The sequence below is a fragment of the Canis lupus genome, chromosome X (assembly GCF_011100685.1).
Source record: "Canis lupus familiaris isolate Mischka breed German Shepherd chromosome X, alternate assembly UU_Cfam_GSD_1.0, whole genome shotgun sequence".
Taxonomy (NCBI): domain Eukaryota; kingdom Metazoa; phylum Chordata; class Mammalia; order Carnivora; family Canidae; genus Canis; species Canis lupus.
This window is the reverse complement of record NC_049260.1, coordinates 108024172-108038181: the sequence shown is the minus strand read 5'-3', so window position 1 is coordinate 108038181 and position 14010 is coordinate 108024172. Positions and strand designations below refer to the sequence as shown.

General features: G+C 39.8%; 1 protein-coding gene across 3 annotated transcripts in view; it reads left to right on the top strand.

Annotated features, from left to right (window-relative positions):
* Nucleotides 1–14010, top strand: part of ARHGEF6 (Rac/Cdc42 guanine nucleotide exchange factor 6) — a 101679-nt gene that overhangs the window by 48964 nt on the left and 38705 nt on the right. For all 3 annotated transcript variants that reach the window (XM_038588426.1, XM_038588428.1, XM_038588427.1), the window contains 2 exons: nucleotides 10603–10697; nucleotides 13399–13494. In XM_038588426.1, coding sequence (XP_038444354.1) covers nucleotides 10603–10697; nucleotides 13399–13494 — 191 coding nt within the window. The remainder of the gene's footprint in view (nucleotides 1–10602; nucleotides 10698–13398; nucleotides 13495–14010) is intronic.

Genomic DNA, 14010 nt, shown 5'->3' with positions numbered 1-14010 from the left:
GCACCCATGGCCTCACTGGGAAGGCGGGGCAGATGTGATAGTATAAGGCATGTGGCAGAGATGTCACATTATAAAAGTGTCCTAAGATGGGTTCCTTACACTGTGCTTGAGGTCTTGTGCATCAGAAGCCCCCGGGGAGCTTGTTAAACGTGCAGGTTGTGGGCCCCACACCTGACTTACTCTACCTGAGAATCTCTGGCCACAGAGCTCAGGAAACCTGCAGCCCCTTCCTCACCCCTACCACCCCCCACAGGTGATTCTGAAGCTCACTAAACTGAAGTTGGAGAACCCAGCAAAAGAAAGGTTCAGTGGAAGACGAGACTCAGTCATGTCCAGACCTAGATAAGCAGAGAACAGCTGGAAGGGAATTGGGGCAGTGGGACTATACAGGCACATCCGACCAGGCAGGAATGTGCGAGCCTGCAGTCCCTCCCCTCAGGTCACAGAGTGGATAGAACTCTCTTCTTCACCCATCAGAATGCCCCTGAGAAGGTGCAGTGCTTTATTCACTGCAACCAGTGTGGCACACGGGAAGAATGCTGTCCTTTGTGCTGCCATATGCAGTGATCCGAATATTCAGTTCTGCATGCTAGCATCCATCTGCAGAGGGAGAGATGGTGTCTCCCTACATCCGAACAGGAAAATTCAATCTGTAATGGCCAGCATTATTTTTTTTTCTAGTTTTCTTCTACTTCACTGTTACTTGTGGCAGATGCCTAAAGGGTATGTCTTAAAGAGCCTACACTCAGTAGGAAAGGTGGAGAGTGTGTGGCATGTGACATCACAAAAATCCCAGGAAACCTCCTGTAATATCTGCCCTTACTGCCTGCTTTCTGCTTACTCTATTTTCTCTCTTACTCCTCTATCTGCCCACTTGCTCCCACCCTGAATTTTCTCTATCTTTCTAGTGCTTATCAACTCCTTACCCCCCTCTTTTTAATACTTTATTTTATAGTGCAGTTTGGGGTTTGCAGCAAAATTGAGTGGAAGGTACAGAGAGTTCTCATATACCACCCACAACCACACACATGCACAGCCTCACCCACCACCAGCATCTCTCACCAGAGTAGTGTATTTGTGACAACTGAAGAATCTACACTTTCACATCATGATCATCCAAAGTCCATAGTTTACATTAGGGCTCACTCTTGGTCTTGTATGTTCTTTGGGTTCGGGCAAATGTATAATGGCATATATCATCCATCATTATGTTATCATACAGAGTATTTTCACTGTCCTAAAAATCCACTGTGCACTTTCCCTTTTTAATTTTTTTAAAGATTTTATTTATTCATGAGAGACACAGAGAGAGAGGCAGAGACATAGGCAGAGGGAGAAGGAGGCTCCCCACAGGCAGCCCGATGCGGGACTCAATCCTAGGACCCTGGGATCATGACCTGAGCCAAAGGCAAATGCTCAACCACTGAGCCACCCAGGTACCCGCACCTTCCCTTTTTTAATATACCGACCTAAACTACTTTATCCATCCATCCATTTATTCCTTCTCCGTATCCCTGTACTTTTTTTTTTTACCTACCCATTTCCTGTCTTACTCATCCGTATACAGTTGACCTTTGAACAACTCGGAGGTTAGGGTCGCTGACCCCCTGCATAGTCAAAAAATCCATGTATAACCTTCGACTCCCCAAGAACTTTACTGAGACCTTGCTATTTACTGGAAGCTTCACCGATAACATGAAGAGTTGATGAATACATATTTTGCATGTTATATGTGTCATATGCTGCATTCATACAATAAGGTAAGATGGAGAAAAGGAAATGTTATTAAGAAAATCATAAGGAAGAAAAAATACATTTACAGTCCTGTACTGCATTTATTGAAAAGAATTCGTGTATAAGTGGACCTGTGCAGTTCAAACCTGTGTTGTTCAGAGGTCAGCTGTTTCTCTTCCATCTGAAGGCTGGAGGTTAAGGTGGTGACAGCATTTGCATAGTCTGTCAATAGGGAGATAGTGCTGCTTGTTGCATGAAAGCCAGGGACCTGGAGGTGTGAAATCAGTCACTGCATTTGAATGTAAGCAAGGAGGCTCTACTGGCATATAAGTCAAATATGACATAAATACAGGAATAGGTCGCTTTTTTAGGTCCCATAGGACTTTATCAACATGAGCTCATTCTTACGGGCATCATAATTATCTCAGAATTCCTATAATATGACATCTTTGCTTTGAGGTTTCCTGAGGCCATTATAATCCTCTGTGATCATTGGACCTTTCTCTATTTTCAGCCTTTTGTGTTTATGCATTTTCACCTCTTAAAATAATTCCTTCATACTCTGTGACTCCTTCCCTTTGGAAGAAAGAGTTATAAAAATGAACTCACTCTAAAGCCTTCCCAGGAAATGTGGGAAATACATTTTACTGGAGAATCAATAGCCCAGGATAGAGGTACAAAAGGCCTCCACGTCTTTTTCTATGGCTTCTCCCCATCTGTCTTATTCTGAATTTAGTCAAAGGTTAATGGAGCAAAAGGATACTCAGTTACCCTTGTGGAGACAGTCAGGGAGGCAAAAGCAATGTCTGGATGCAGTCTATTTTAGCAGTTTGAATGGATTTCATCTCGATCAAACTGTACTGCTCTGAAGTTGGTTGGCTTGCCAAACCCCTTGCCATCTGAGGCCTTCTGTTTGGGAACACATAGCCTTCTCTGTCTGCTTCCCTTTTTATCCTTTTACAGTAGATGCCCTGTGGCCTGCAAAATAAAGAACCAGTATCAGAAGTTCATCAGTTGGTCTTTTGAGATTGAGGAAAGCAATGAAAGTCCAGATGAATTTGGGAAAGAATCCCAAGCATCCACCCAGAAGATTGTTTCTACTAATCAGACCACAGCAAGGGCAGGACTATCTAATACCTTACCGTTCAATTTTTTTTTGCATTATTTAATGAAGGATTCATTGACCACCTTTGTCAATTTAGTTTTGTAAAGTTAGCATTCAGCCATCCTCAAAACTTATAGTGATATGAGTTAAAACGATTTTTGGTGTAGCTCTCCAGGACTCATTGAGAAGCAGCAGGAGGTGTCTCCTTGCCTTTGTTACCTTTGTGTTCTGTGTGTCCCAAGCTAGTGGGTCCAACAGGAATGGAACTCCTACAAAGTGTCCTGCCTCACCTCACAAATATACCCACTGGAGCAGGACAGTTAGCACCTTTCTTGCAAAATCTTAGTGATTTCTTCTTCTTTTCTTCTCTCTCTCTCTCTTTTTGCAAAATCTTAGTGATATCTTTAAAAGAAGCCCCAGATGATAGCATTTGAAAGGAAGATGAAATAATAAAGCTGTTTCAGTGGTGAGAGGGAGGTCGGATTAAAGCAGCATCGTTTTAAAAATCACATTTTTAATGTAAATATGACTGACTTTTCTAATTTAAAAATTCCCTTCAGGCAATGAATGACTGGATCTAGTTTGATTTTTTATTTATTTTTTCTTGTTTTCAACAGACATTGCAATTTGGGTAGGGTGGCAGTTATAGGCAACAGCGCTTGAGAGGAAGGTGAGGATGTGGGATGGCTCATTTCCAGACACAGTCTTTTTAGAGAAATGTGAACAAAAGGAGATGATGAGATGACTTCATTCCTTCCTGAACATGAGCAGGAAGGCTTGCCACCATCCTTTTTCCCCTCCCTCAATACAAATTCTATAGAAAAATAAATATTGTTAATAAAGCAGTATGCATATATATGTTTTACCTCTTCCTTAATAAAAGATGATACTGCTGAATTCTGGTGCAGTTCTCTCCATTTCTAAGAATATAAAATGAATATTAGTGCTGAGCATGCATGTAGTTGAGGAGCTGGGGTACTGTATGCTTTGAACAGTGGCCCAGCTGGGCAGAGAGCTCTATGATGGACAAATTTGAGTTTGGAAGGACACTCTCCTGGATAAGGACTTGGAGTCTAAGAGAAAAACCAGAAAGAATTTCTATTAGCAGATGCAAAATGTGTGCTTTGACTTTTTAAAATGGCTTCATTGACATATAATTTACATACCACAAAACTCACCATTTTAAGCTGTATAATTTACTGATTTTTAATAAGTTAACAGTTATGTGACAATCACCAGTCTGATTTTACAATATTTTCATCACCTCATCACTCCAGTTATAAACCCTGTACCCATAGCAGCAATGTCCACAATAGCTGAGCTATAGAAAGAGCCCATGTGTCCATTGACAGATGAGTGGGCAAAGAAGACATGGTATATATACACAATGGAATATTACTCAGCCATCAAAAAGAATGAAATAAATATTGCCATTTGCAATGACATGGGTAGAACTAGAGGGCATTATGCTAAGTAAAGTAAGTCAGTCAAAGAAAGACAAACACCAAATGATTTCATTCATATGTGGGACTTAAGAAACAAAACCGATGAACATTAGGGAAGATAGGGGAAAGTAAAATAAGATGAAATCAGCGAGGGAGACAAACTGTAAGAAATTCTTAACTCTAAAAAAAAAGAAATTCTTAACTCTAGGAAGCAAACTGAGGGTTGACGGGGGGGATAGGGTAACTGGGTGATGGGCATTAAGGAGGGCACTTGATGGAATGAGCACTGAGTGTTTTTTTTAAGATTTTATTTTATTTATTTATTCATGAAAGACACACACAGAGAGAGAGGCAGAGACATAAGCAGAGGGAGAAGCAGGCTGCCTGTGAGGAGCCCAATACAGGACTCAATCCCAGGACCCTGGGAACACAACCTGAGTCAGAGGTAGACACTCAACCACTTAGCCACCCAGGTGCCCCTGAGCACTGGGTGTTATATGCAACTGATGAATCCCTAAATTCTACCTCTGAAGTTATAATACAGTATATGTTAACAAAATTGAATTTAAGTGAAAAAATTTTAAAAGGAAACCCTGTACCTATTAGCAATCACTTCCTCCAGACCTTGACAAGCACTAATCTACTTTCTGTCTCTATGGATTTTGACTATTCTGGACATGTATAAACGGAATCATACAATATTTGTTCCTTTGTGTCTGGCTTCTTTCACTTAGCATATTATTTTCATGGTTCGTTCATGTTGTAGAATTTACCAGTACTTCTTTCTTTTTATGGCTAACATTCCATTGTATAGATACACTAGGTTATGTTTATCTATTCATCAGTTTATGGACCTTTGAATTATATCCACTTTTTGGTTGTTACTAATATAGCTCTGTGAATGGGGCACCTGGGTGGCTCAGTTGAGCACCTGCCTTTGGCTTGGGTCATGATTCTGGGATCCTGAGATCAAGCACTGAGTCAGGCTCCCTACTCAGTGGAGATCTGCTTCTCCCTCTCTCTCTGCCCCTCTTCCCTGCTTGTGTTCTCTCTCACTCTCAAATAAATAAATCTTAAAAATATAATGCTCTATGAAGATTCACTTGCAGATTTTTGTGTGGACATTTGTTTTCATTTCTCTAGGAATTGAACTGCTGGGTCATAATGTAAAACTATGGCTATTCAAAGCCTTAGCCGACTTTCAAGTAATTATTTTTACTGTTCAGTTGTTAGAGTTTTTTATATATTCTGGATACTAGACCCTTTTCAGATATATGACTTGGAAATATTTCTCCCATCCTGTGGCTTGTCTTTCACTTTCCTGATAATGTCCTCTGACACACAAAAGTTTTTAATTTTATGAATTCCAATTTATGTACTTTTTCTCTTGTTGCTTGTGATTTTGGTGTCAAATCCAAAGTCATGAAGATTTCCTCCTCTATTCTCTTCTAAGAGTTTGATAGTTTTAAGTCTTGAGTCCATTTTAAGTTAATTTTTGTATATATTATAAAGTTGAAGTGCACATTCTTTTGCATATAGCCATCCAGTGGTCCCTGCACCATGTGTTGAAAAGACTGTTTTTTCCCTACTGTATGGTCTTGGTACATTTGTCAAAAATCCGTTGACTATAGGTTTATTTTTGGACTCTCAATTCTACTCCACTGATCTATATATCTATCCTATACCAGTACTAAACTATCTTGTTATTGTAGCTTTGTAGTATGTTTTGGAATTGGGAAGTATACCTTCTACTCTCTTCTTTTCCAAGATTTTAAGAATTTGTGAAGGATTTATATAAATTCTTTCAACTTTTGGTAGCATCAACCAGAAAAGCCATCTCATCCTAGGCTTTAACTTATGGGAATTGTTTTGAATGCTTAATCAATGTCTTTATTTGTTATAGCTGTTGAGACTTTCTTTTTTTTAATTTTTAAAAAATTTTTATTTATTTATGATAGTCACAGAGAGAGAGAGAGAGAGTGAGAGAGGCAGAGACACAGGCAGAGGGAGAAGCAGGCTCCATGCACCGGGACCCCGACGTGGGATTCTATCCTGTGTCTCCAGGATCGCGCCCTGGGCCAAAGGCGGGCGCCAAACCGCTGCGCCACCCAGGGATCCCTGTTGAGACTTTCTATTCCTTTTGTGAGTCAGTTTTGGTAGTATTATCTTTCTAGAATTTTCTTTTTACTTTTTTCAGTGGTTGACCTAGAGTTTGCAATGTATATTTAGAACTAGTCCAAAGATAGTAGTATATTACTTCACAGGTAGTGCGAGTACCTTATAATAACAGAGTATTCCTAATTCCTCTCTCCCATACCTTGTATCTTTGCTATCATTCATTTCAATTATACATAAGCATACTGGGTGTTATAGTATATGTTGGCAAATTGAATTTAAATTTAAAAATAATAAATATGAACACCAATAAAAATAAATTAAAAAAATAAAAATAAAAATAATAAATAAATTTTAAATCATATATGCTTATCTGTATGCAAGCATATAAGCATATATCTGTTACATCAATTAATAGTGCAAAAATTTAGAGTTTTTATTTTATCATTACTTATTTCTTCTCTCATACTTTCTTTCCTTATGTAGATCTGGGTCTCTGACCTATAGCATTTTCCTCCTCTCTGAAGAACCTTTTTTGAAACATTTCTTCCAAGGCAGTTCTGTTGGAAACAAATTCCCTCAATCTTTGTATGTCTGAGAAAGCCTTTATTTTTCCTTGAGTTTTAAAAGAAAATTTCACAGGGTACAGAATTCTAGGTTAGTGGGATGTTTTTTTCTCAACACTAAATATTTCTCTCCACTGCCCTCTTCTTACATGGTTTCTGAGAATACGTTGGATATAATTCTTATCTTAGCCCCTCTATAGGTAAGCTGGATTTTTATTTCCCTCTGGCTTCTTTTAGGATTTTTTTCTTTATCTTTGCCTTTTCTGTACTTTGAATATGATTATGTGTAGGTGGGTTTGTCTTTGGCATTCATCCTGCCAATTTTCTCTGAGCTTCCTGGAACTGTCATTTAGTGTTTGACATTAATTTGGAAAAATTCTATCATTGTTGTTTCAAGTATTCTGTCCTTTTCTCCCCTTCTTCCTCTTTTGGCATTCTGATTAAACATATGTTATACCACAGTTTGTAGGTATTCTGTTTCTTTTTTTTTTTGTCTTTTTTTTTTCTGTTTGCTTTTCAGTTTCAAAATCTTCTATCGATATATCTATCCACAAGCTCAGAGATTCTTTTCTTGGTGGTCCAGTGTACTAATGAGCCCATCAAAGGCATTCTTCATTTCTGTTACAGTGTTTTGGATCACTACCATTTCATTTTCATCCTAAGTATTTCTATCTTTCTGCTTACAATACCCATCTGTTCTTGTATGTTGTCTACTTTCATTAGAGCTCTTAGCATATTACTCATAGTCATTCTAAAATCCTAGTCTCATGATTCCAACACTCCTGTCATTCCTGACTGTGGTTTCAGTGTTTTCTCTGTCTCTTCAAACTATGTTTTTTGCCTTTTAGTATGCCTTATAACTTTTTGTTGGAAGCCAAATGTGACGTACTGTGTAAAAGGAATTGCAGTAGTAGGATGGTGAGGTGTGGGGGCTGGGGAGGTTTTCTGAAGTCCGATGATCAAGTCTAAGTCTTTTGGTATGCTTATGTCTCTAGATTGTAAACTTCACCAGTGCTTCCCAGGTTGTTTTACTCTTTTAGGGGGGGACAGGAAGGCTGGAGGGAGCTGGGGTAGGTATTTCCCTTCTTCTTGTGAGGTTCGGCTTTGGTAAAGACCTGAAAGGTTAGGCCCTGGTCAAATAGTTTCTCTCTTGAGGGCAGACCTTGTCAGGATGGACAGAATGCTCTGGTGTATTTCCAAAATGGCCACCTTTCCTTTCCCACTTCTGAAGCAGGAGGGAGATTTTCTTCCTATCTTTACTGTGACAGCCTGATAGAGCCACTGGACATACAACAAAAGGTGAGTGTGCTGCTCTGTGACTGGGCTCCCTGGAGGTCTGAATGCTCAGACTTGTCCACCCTGTGCCCCCAGCAGTTCAGTTACAGCTCAAGTTGTCCTGCCCTGCTCCTGATTTCCACAGAGGCCTCTGCTCATGGATTTCTGTGCCAGCAAGTTTTGATTTTGTGTATCTTCCTGTTTGTCTCTCCAGTTTGGGAGGTAGCATTTTCCAATGTGGCCTCAATTCCTTGACAGATATAAGAAAAGTCAAGTGGTTTTTTTTCCCCAGTTAGTTTAGCTATTTACTTATGGTTAGGATGGGGTAATGACATCCACACTGCTTAAATGCTGGACCAGAAACAAGAAGTCCTCTTTCTTCTTTTTCCATATGGACATTTACAGCTATATATTTGTCTGCTTTAACTGCATCCTGTGAGGTTTTTTATGTTGTGTTTTCTTTTTTGTTCATCTCAAGATAGTTGCCAATTTCCTTTGTGGTGCTTCAGCTTTCTATGGGGGGGAGTCATTTCTGTTCTGTCACTGGATTAATTTCAGAGAGTGTCAGTGCCTCCAGGCCCTGAGGTTTATTTACATCTACACCTTTTGACAGTAGTTTCTGAGAATAGGGGAACTGAAAGGAGACATGAGTGACTGGAGAGGGGGGAGTATGACTTAAGCTCTCGCTTTTGAAGCCATGCTGTAGCTTGTGGCCTCTACCCCAGAGATTCTCAACTAGGCCATATCGTCCTTCAGGTGGCATTTGGCAACATCTGGACATGTGTTCGGTTGCCATACTGGATGGAGGAGTGGCGTGCAACTGGCGTCTAGTGAGTAGAGGCTGGGGATGCTGCTCAACACCCCATAATGCACAGGGCAGCCCCTCACAGCAGAGTTGTCTGGTCCAAAATGTCAGTAGTGCTGCCATGGAGAAACCTTTTGTAACACCTTACATTAGCAGGACTGTATCCTGCTCACTAAGCACCCACCTGTGTAGTATCTCAGTCCCTCTTCACAGTGATCCCTGAGGTAGGTGAAATGTCACAATCTGAGGTGAGAGGAGTGAAGCCTTAAAACTGTAGCAACCTGTCAGTTGGTAGCAGAGCCTGGATGACCACCTGCCAGTCTGATTGTTACCCCCAAAGGCCATAGTTACCTGGGTCTCCACTCGCTCTGTCCACTCCATCTTTCAAAAGCAGATCAACATGCATTGTCCTGTGAGTAGATGTCTGGAGCACTGGTTGCCTGAGGGGCCTCTCCTAGCTAAGAATGCTTCACATGGTCTTGTGATCCTCTGCAAACACAGTGGAGAGACTCCCTGCAGGCCATGTGGCATTTGGCACGGAGTGGGCATACAGTACATTTCTGTTGAGTAAATTAAGAGTAGCTTGGTGAGCTCTAGGAGCTTGAAATGTAGGTTGTAGGTATCTCCAGAAGAGGCTGGAAAATGAGACAGGACCCTAGGATTGACAGGGCAAGAGAAATCGCGGACTGTACATGGGTTGTTTTGCCTCAAGGATTTTAATTTGGTTATTATTCATATAAAAACCAATTATTATAATTTGGTTATAATTCATTATTCCCCTTGTTAAATTCCTCACACCTCAGCTTCCTCTTCTTATTGAATTGTTCATACTAGTACTTTTTAACCTTTCTTAAAAGACCAGTTTTTACTCTACTTAAAAATTCACTGTGGCTTCAGATTTTGTCCCCTAAAGATCTTACTGGAACATTACTTCAAGAAAAATCTTTTGTGGTACTTTTAAAGATTTTATTTATTTATTCATGAGAGACACACACAGAGAGAGGCAGAGACATAGACAGAGGGGGAAGCAGGCTCCCCACAAGAAGCCTGATACAGGACTAGATCCTGGGTCCCCGGGATCACACCCTGAGCCGAAGGCAGACGCTTAACTGCTGGGCCACTCAGGCATCCCTTTTGTGGTATTTTGACATCAGTTATCATGAAATTATCCTGACATTGAATCCGTATGTCTTCAGGTAACTGGTCTCTATGTTCGCATCCATAAAATGGGATATGGTCCTTTGTTAGTTAACTGTGGCCTTTCCCGAGGATAAATGATTTAGAGCATGTGAAAGCATTCTCAACAGTGCTGTGTAAATGGCCAGGTCCCTCCAGTTATGAGTAACTGTGAAAAATTGTATTCATATGAATTATGCAGTATAACCAGTTGTCGTGCAATTATTAAGGTAGTTTGCTAGAATGAAACAAAGTGCATTCAGATTTTGTGTTTCTTACAGTGCTAGCCTAGTAATTTGATGAAAAGATCTCAAGCTATATCTTACTTTGGACTGTCCTGAGAAATACAAGAGCTTGACCTTGACCTTTGTTTCTCCATAGGTGTTACAGAACATTTTGGACACTGAAAAGGATTATGCTAAAGAACTTCAGTCTCTACTTGTCACTTATTTAAGACCCCTGCAGTCCAATAACAAGTAAGATTTACATTTTAAACCCCTTGCTAAATAAAGCAAGATAATGTCAGCATCCAGAGTTATTGCTCTTATGTCACTGAATAATTGATTTTGCCCTTTAGAAGAATTTCCACAGATCACAGGTTGCCAAGAACACGGTCAGGGCAACGGAAATTACACAAGATGTTGCTGCTGGAGAGCTTGGCTTTCTTTCTCTTTTGCCTGTGGAAGGAATGAGCACATCTGCATTTCTGTCTGTAGCAGTTTTTATCATTTCTGTCTGTACAGTTTTTAAAAGCGATATATGCAGTTTTACCTTGCACACACGGATCCTGCTAGTGTTTTTATGCAGAAAACATATAAACTGGAAAGTTTTGTGCTCCCCCTGACCTTTGCTTGCTGGGGCAGAAACTCTTCCCCATGGTCTGAGAAGGGAAAGCATGTGGCATTTTGTGAATGTTTGTTAAGGGCACCTCGAGGTCGTATTTCATTCAGACCAAAGAGAATGATAGAACTGTTAAAATGTCTGTGTGTTTGTTTTAAATAAAATACTCAAACCTTATTCTGGTCTTAGAAATGTCTGAAGCTTGAATTGAAAACTTCATTTTCACAAAAGAAAAACATTGACCATTTTTTTTGTGCTTGTAGGCGTGGCCTATTTAACAAATAGTGGCTAACTGCATTTGTGTTTTTATTTTAATTGATTACACTTTACTAGAGATTATGATCTATAAGTCAAATAGAAAATTGAGCCACAGGCCCTTAAACTGCAGGACAAAAGCCTTCTCCTTCCCCTCAGTAAGAGTTTACTTTTGCTGGACAGCTGCCTCAGCTATTGGACTTCAGGCTTAAATAAATTTAACATATTTCGTGATTTTTTTCCCTCCCTTTTTTTTTCCAAATCATGTTTGCTAAGGCATAAGGTCTTGCTAAATTTCCCAGTTGGTTATTTTCCATGGCACTATGGGAATCTTAACTTCGGTATGAAAGGATTTTGTATTCCTGTGTTTTGTAAGCATTGAAACATGATCAACAACAAAGTGTCTTTTGTTATTATTATGTAAAACATGAAGTTAATCCTGTGAATCATACTTATTAGAGCTGAATGGAAGGAACCTCAATGAATCATTGAGTCTAGTGCCCTGGAAGAAATGACTATCCCCATTGAACAAATAAGGAAACTGAAGTCCAGAGGCTTATTGCTGTACCCATCACACAGCCAGTAAGTGGCCAGACTCGACCAGCTGCACCTCCTGCCGCTGATTGAAATGTGCCTTCCATTTCGTAGAGGTGACAGACAGGGGCAGGAAACCGAGGTGATGACCCTGAGAGGGGAGATGGGAAAGTTTCAAATGAAGGAGGCAAGAAGCCTGACTCAGAACTGTGCTGTTGCCATGTAAATTCAGAATACACTTGGGGTCTGTTTCTACCAGCTGTCTTTCTGGACAGAATGACTCGAGCAAACCAGACTGTTTACTGTCTGATCCTAAAGGGACCAAGAAAGCCCCAATCAGGTTCAGTTCGACTCCCCAGTCACCTTCTTGGGGCCATGAGAGAAGGAAGTCAGGGAAGCTGGCTGGCTGAATGTTTCACTTTTGATACCCATACTAGGGGTTTTCCAGCTTGTGGTTCAGAAGGGCATGATGGCAGAGGAACTGGGCACTTCTTATACTCGAGGGGTTACTGGTAAGGTTTGTGTGGGGCTTCCTTTTCTTTGTCAGCAAAAATTACTCTCTTGGAAACACTCCCCTATTATATGAAGAATAAAGAATGTGTGGCTGACACTGGCCTTCTAAATCTTCAGAAAAGTTTTCTCCCAAAAAGTGTTTAAGAACATGGGCTCTGGAGTTAGAATGTTGTGGTTTAAGTTCTGGCTTCACCCTTCACTAGCTTCGTGACTGGGTGATTTGCTTTAACCTCTCTGTGCCTGGGTCTCCTTACATGTAAGATGGAGACAATAGCACGCACCTCATGAGGTTGTTGTCAGGTTAAAATGAGTTATTATTTGTGAAACACCTGCAGAAGTGTTAAGTGCTGTGTGAGTGTTGTTGGTGCATGTAATCACCTACCATTTGGTGGGGGAAAATGGAGAAAATTCATAGTACAGAGGCTCTGGATAAAATTGTTCAGTTGGCCTTTATTTGCTCCATTCCATCCCACAAACAAACAAGCAAGAAAACAAGCAAATAAATCAGTACTATTTTCTTCTCCTCTACTTCCTCTCATGAAGATTTCCTTTTATTGATTTATGAGCATTAAATTGGGAGAAAGTGGATTTTGCAATTTTTCCCTGTGCAGTCTATGAGAATATATAATATCTTTCAATTAATCTCCCAGCTCCTCTAGAAGAGAATACTCAAAATTTTTTACATTTATTCCCCAGCTATGATGTATTTTGCCTATTTAGATACTAAATATTACACACTTGTTATTTGTTCACTCATTGCATTTTGAAACACCTAAATGTCTTTTATAAACACTTGTTTGCTCTGGGATCATTATTCTTATTATAGAAAAAAATCAAGGAAAGACACTTTTAAAAGTTGTTTAAGACCACAGAGTTGTTGTAAATTTAAAAGTGAAAGTTAAAATCTAGGGATTGCCCTTCCCTCATCCCATTTGCCAATTTTTAGCAAATAATCAGCTCACTAGACTAGAGGTAGATAACTGGAATCATCCTGAAGTTCTATTCACTGAAACTATGTATTATTTTTTTTTTCAGTCTGAGTACTGTGGAGTTTACATCTTTATTGGGGAACTTTGAGGAAGTATGCTCATTTCAACAGACACTCTGCCAAGCCTTGGAAGAATGTTCAAAGTAAGTGTTGGGTGTTGCCATTAGGATAGCCAGCAATACCATTTCTTTGGTGTCTTTTGTTTACCCTTTACCTGTTGTCTTAGACAGGGGTACTTTATATTTACTCATTTGTTACAACGTTGATAAATTGTCCTGTATAGAGAAAACCCACTAGGTGGTGGTATTTACAGAGCCAAACCACTAATGCATTGTATATCAGGGCTCTACATGCAGTACGTTTTTTTCTGATTTTATTTAAAAATTGTTTCGGTTTTCTGCTCCTGATCAGTGTAAGAGGCAAATAAGGTCTCAACTGACCATGGACGATGCCTTTGACATTGATTAGATATTTTCTTTTGTATACTGCAAATTACTTGGAAAAATTAGTCAGATGATTCATTCAGTTGCATAAGCTGCTTTTTCTCTTTATATCACTCCTGCTATCTTGTCTATTATATTAATAGTAGAAATACACAAAAAAGTGGGGAAAGGAAAGTATATCTATGTGACCCACAATACATATTTGATGGCTAGCTC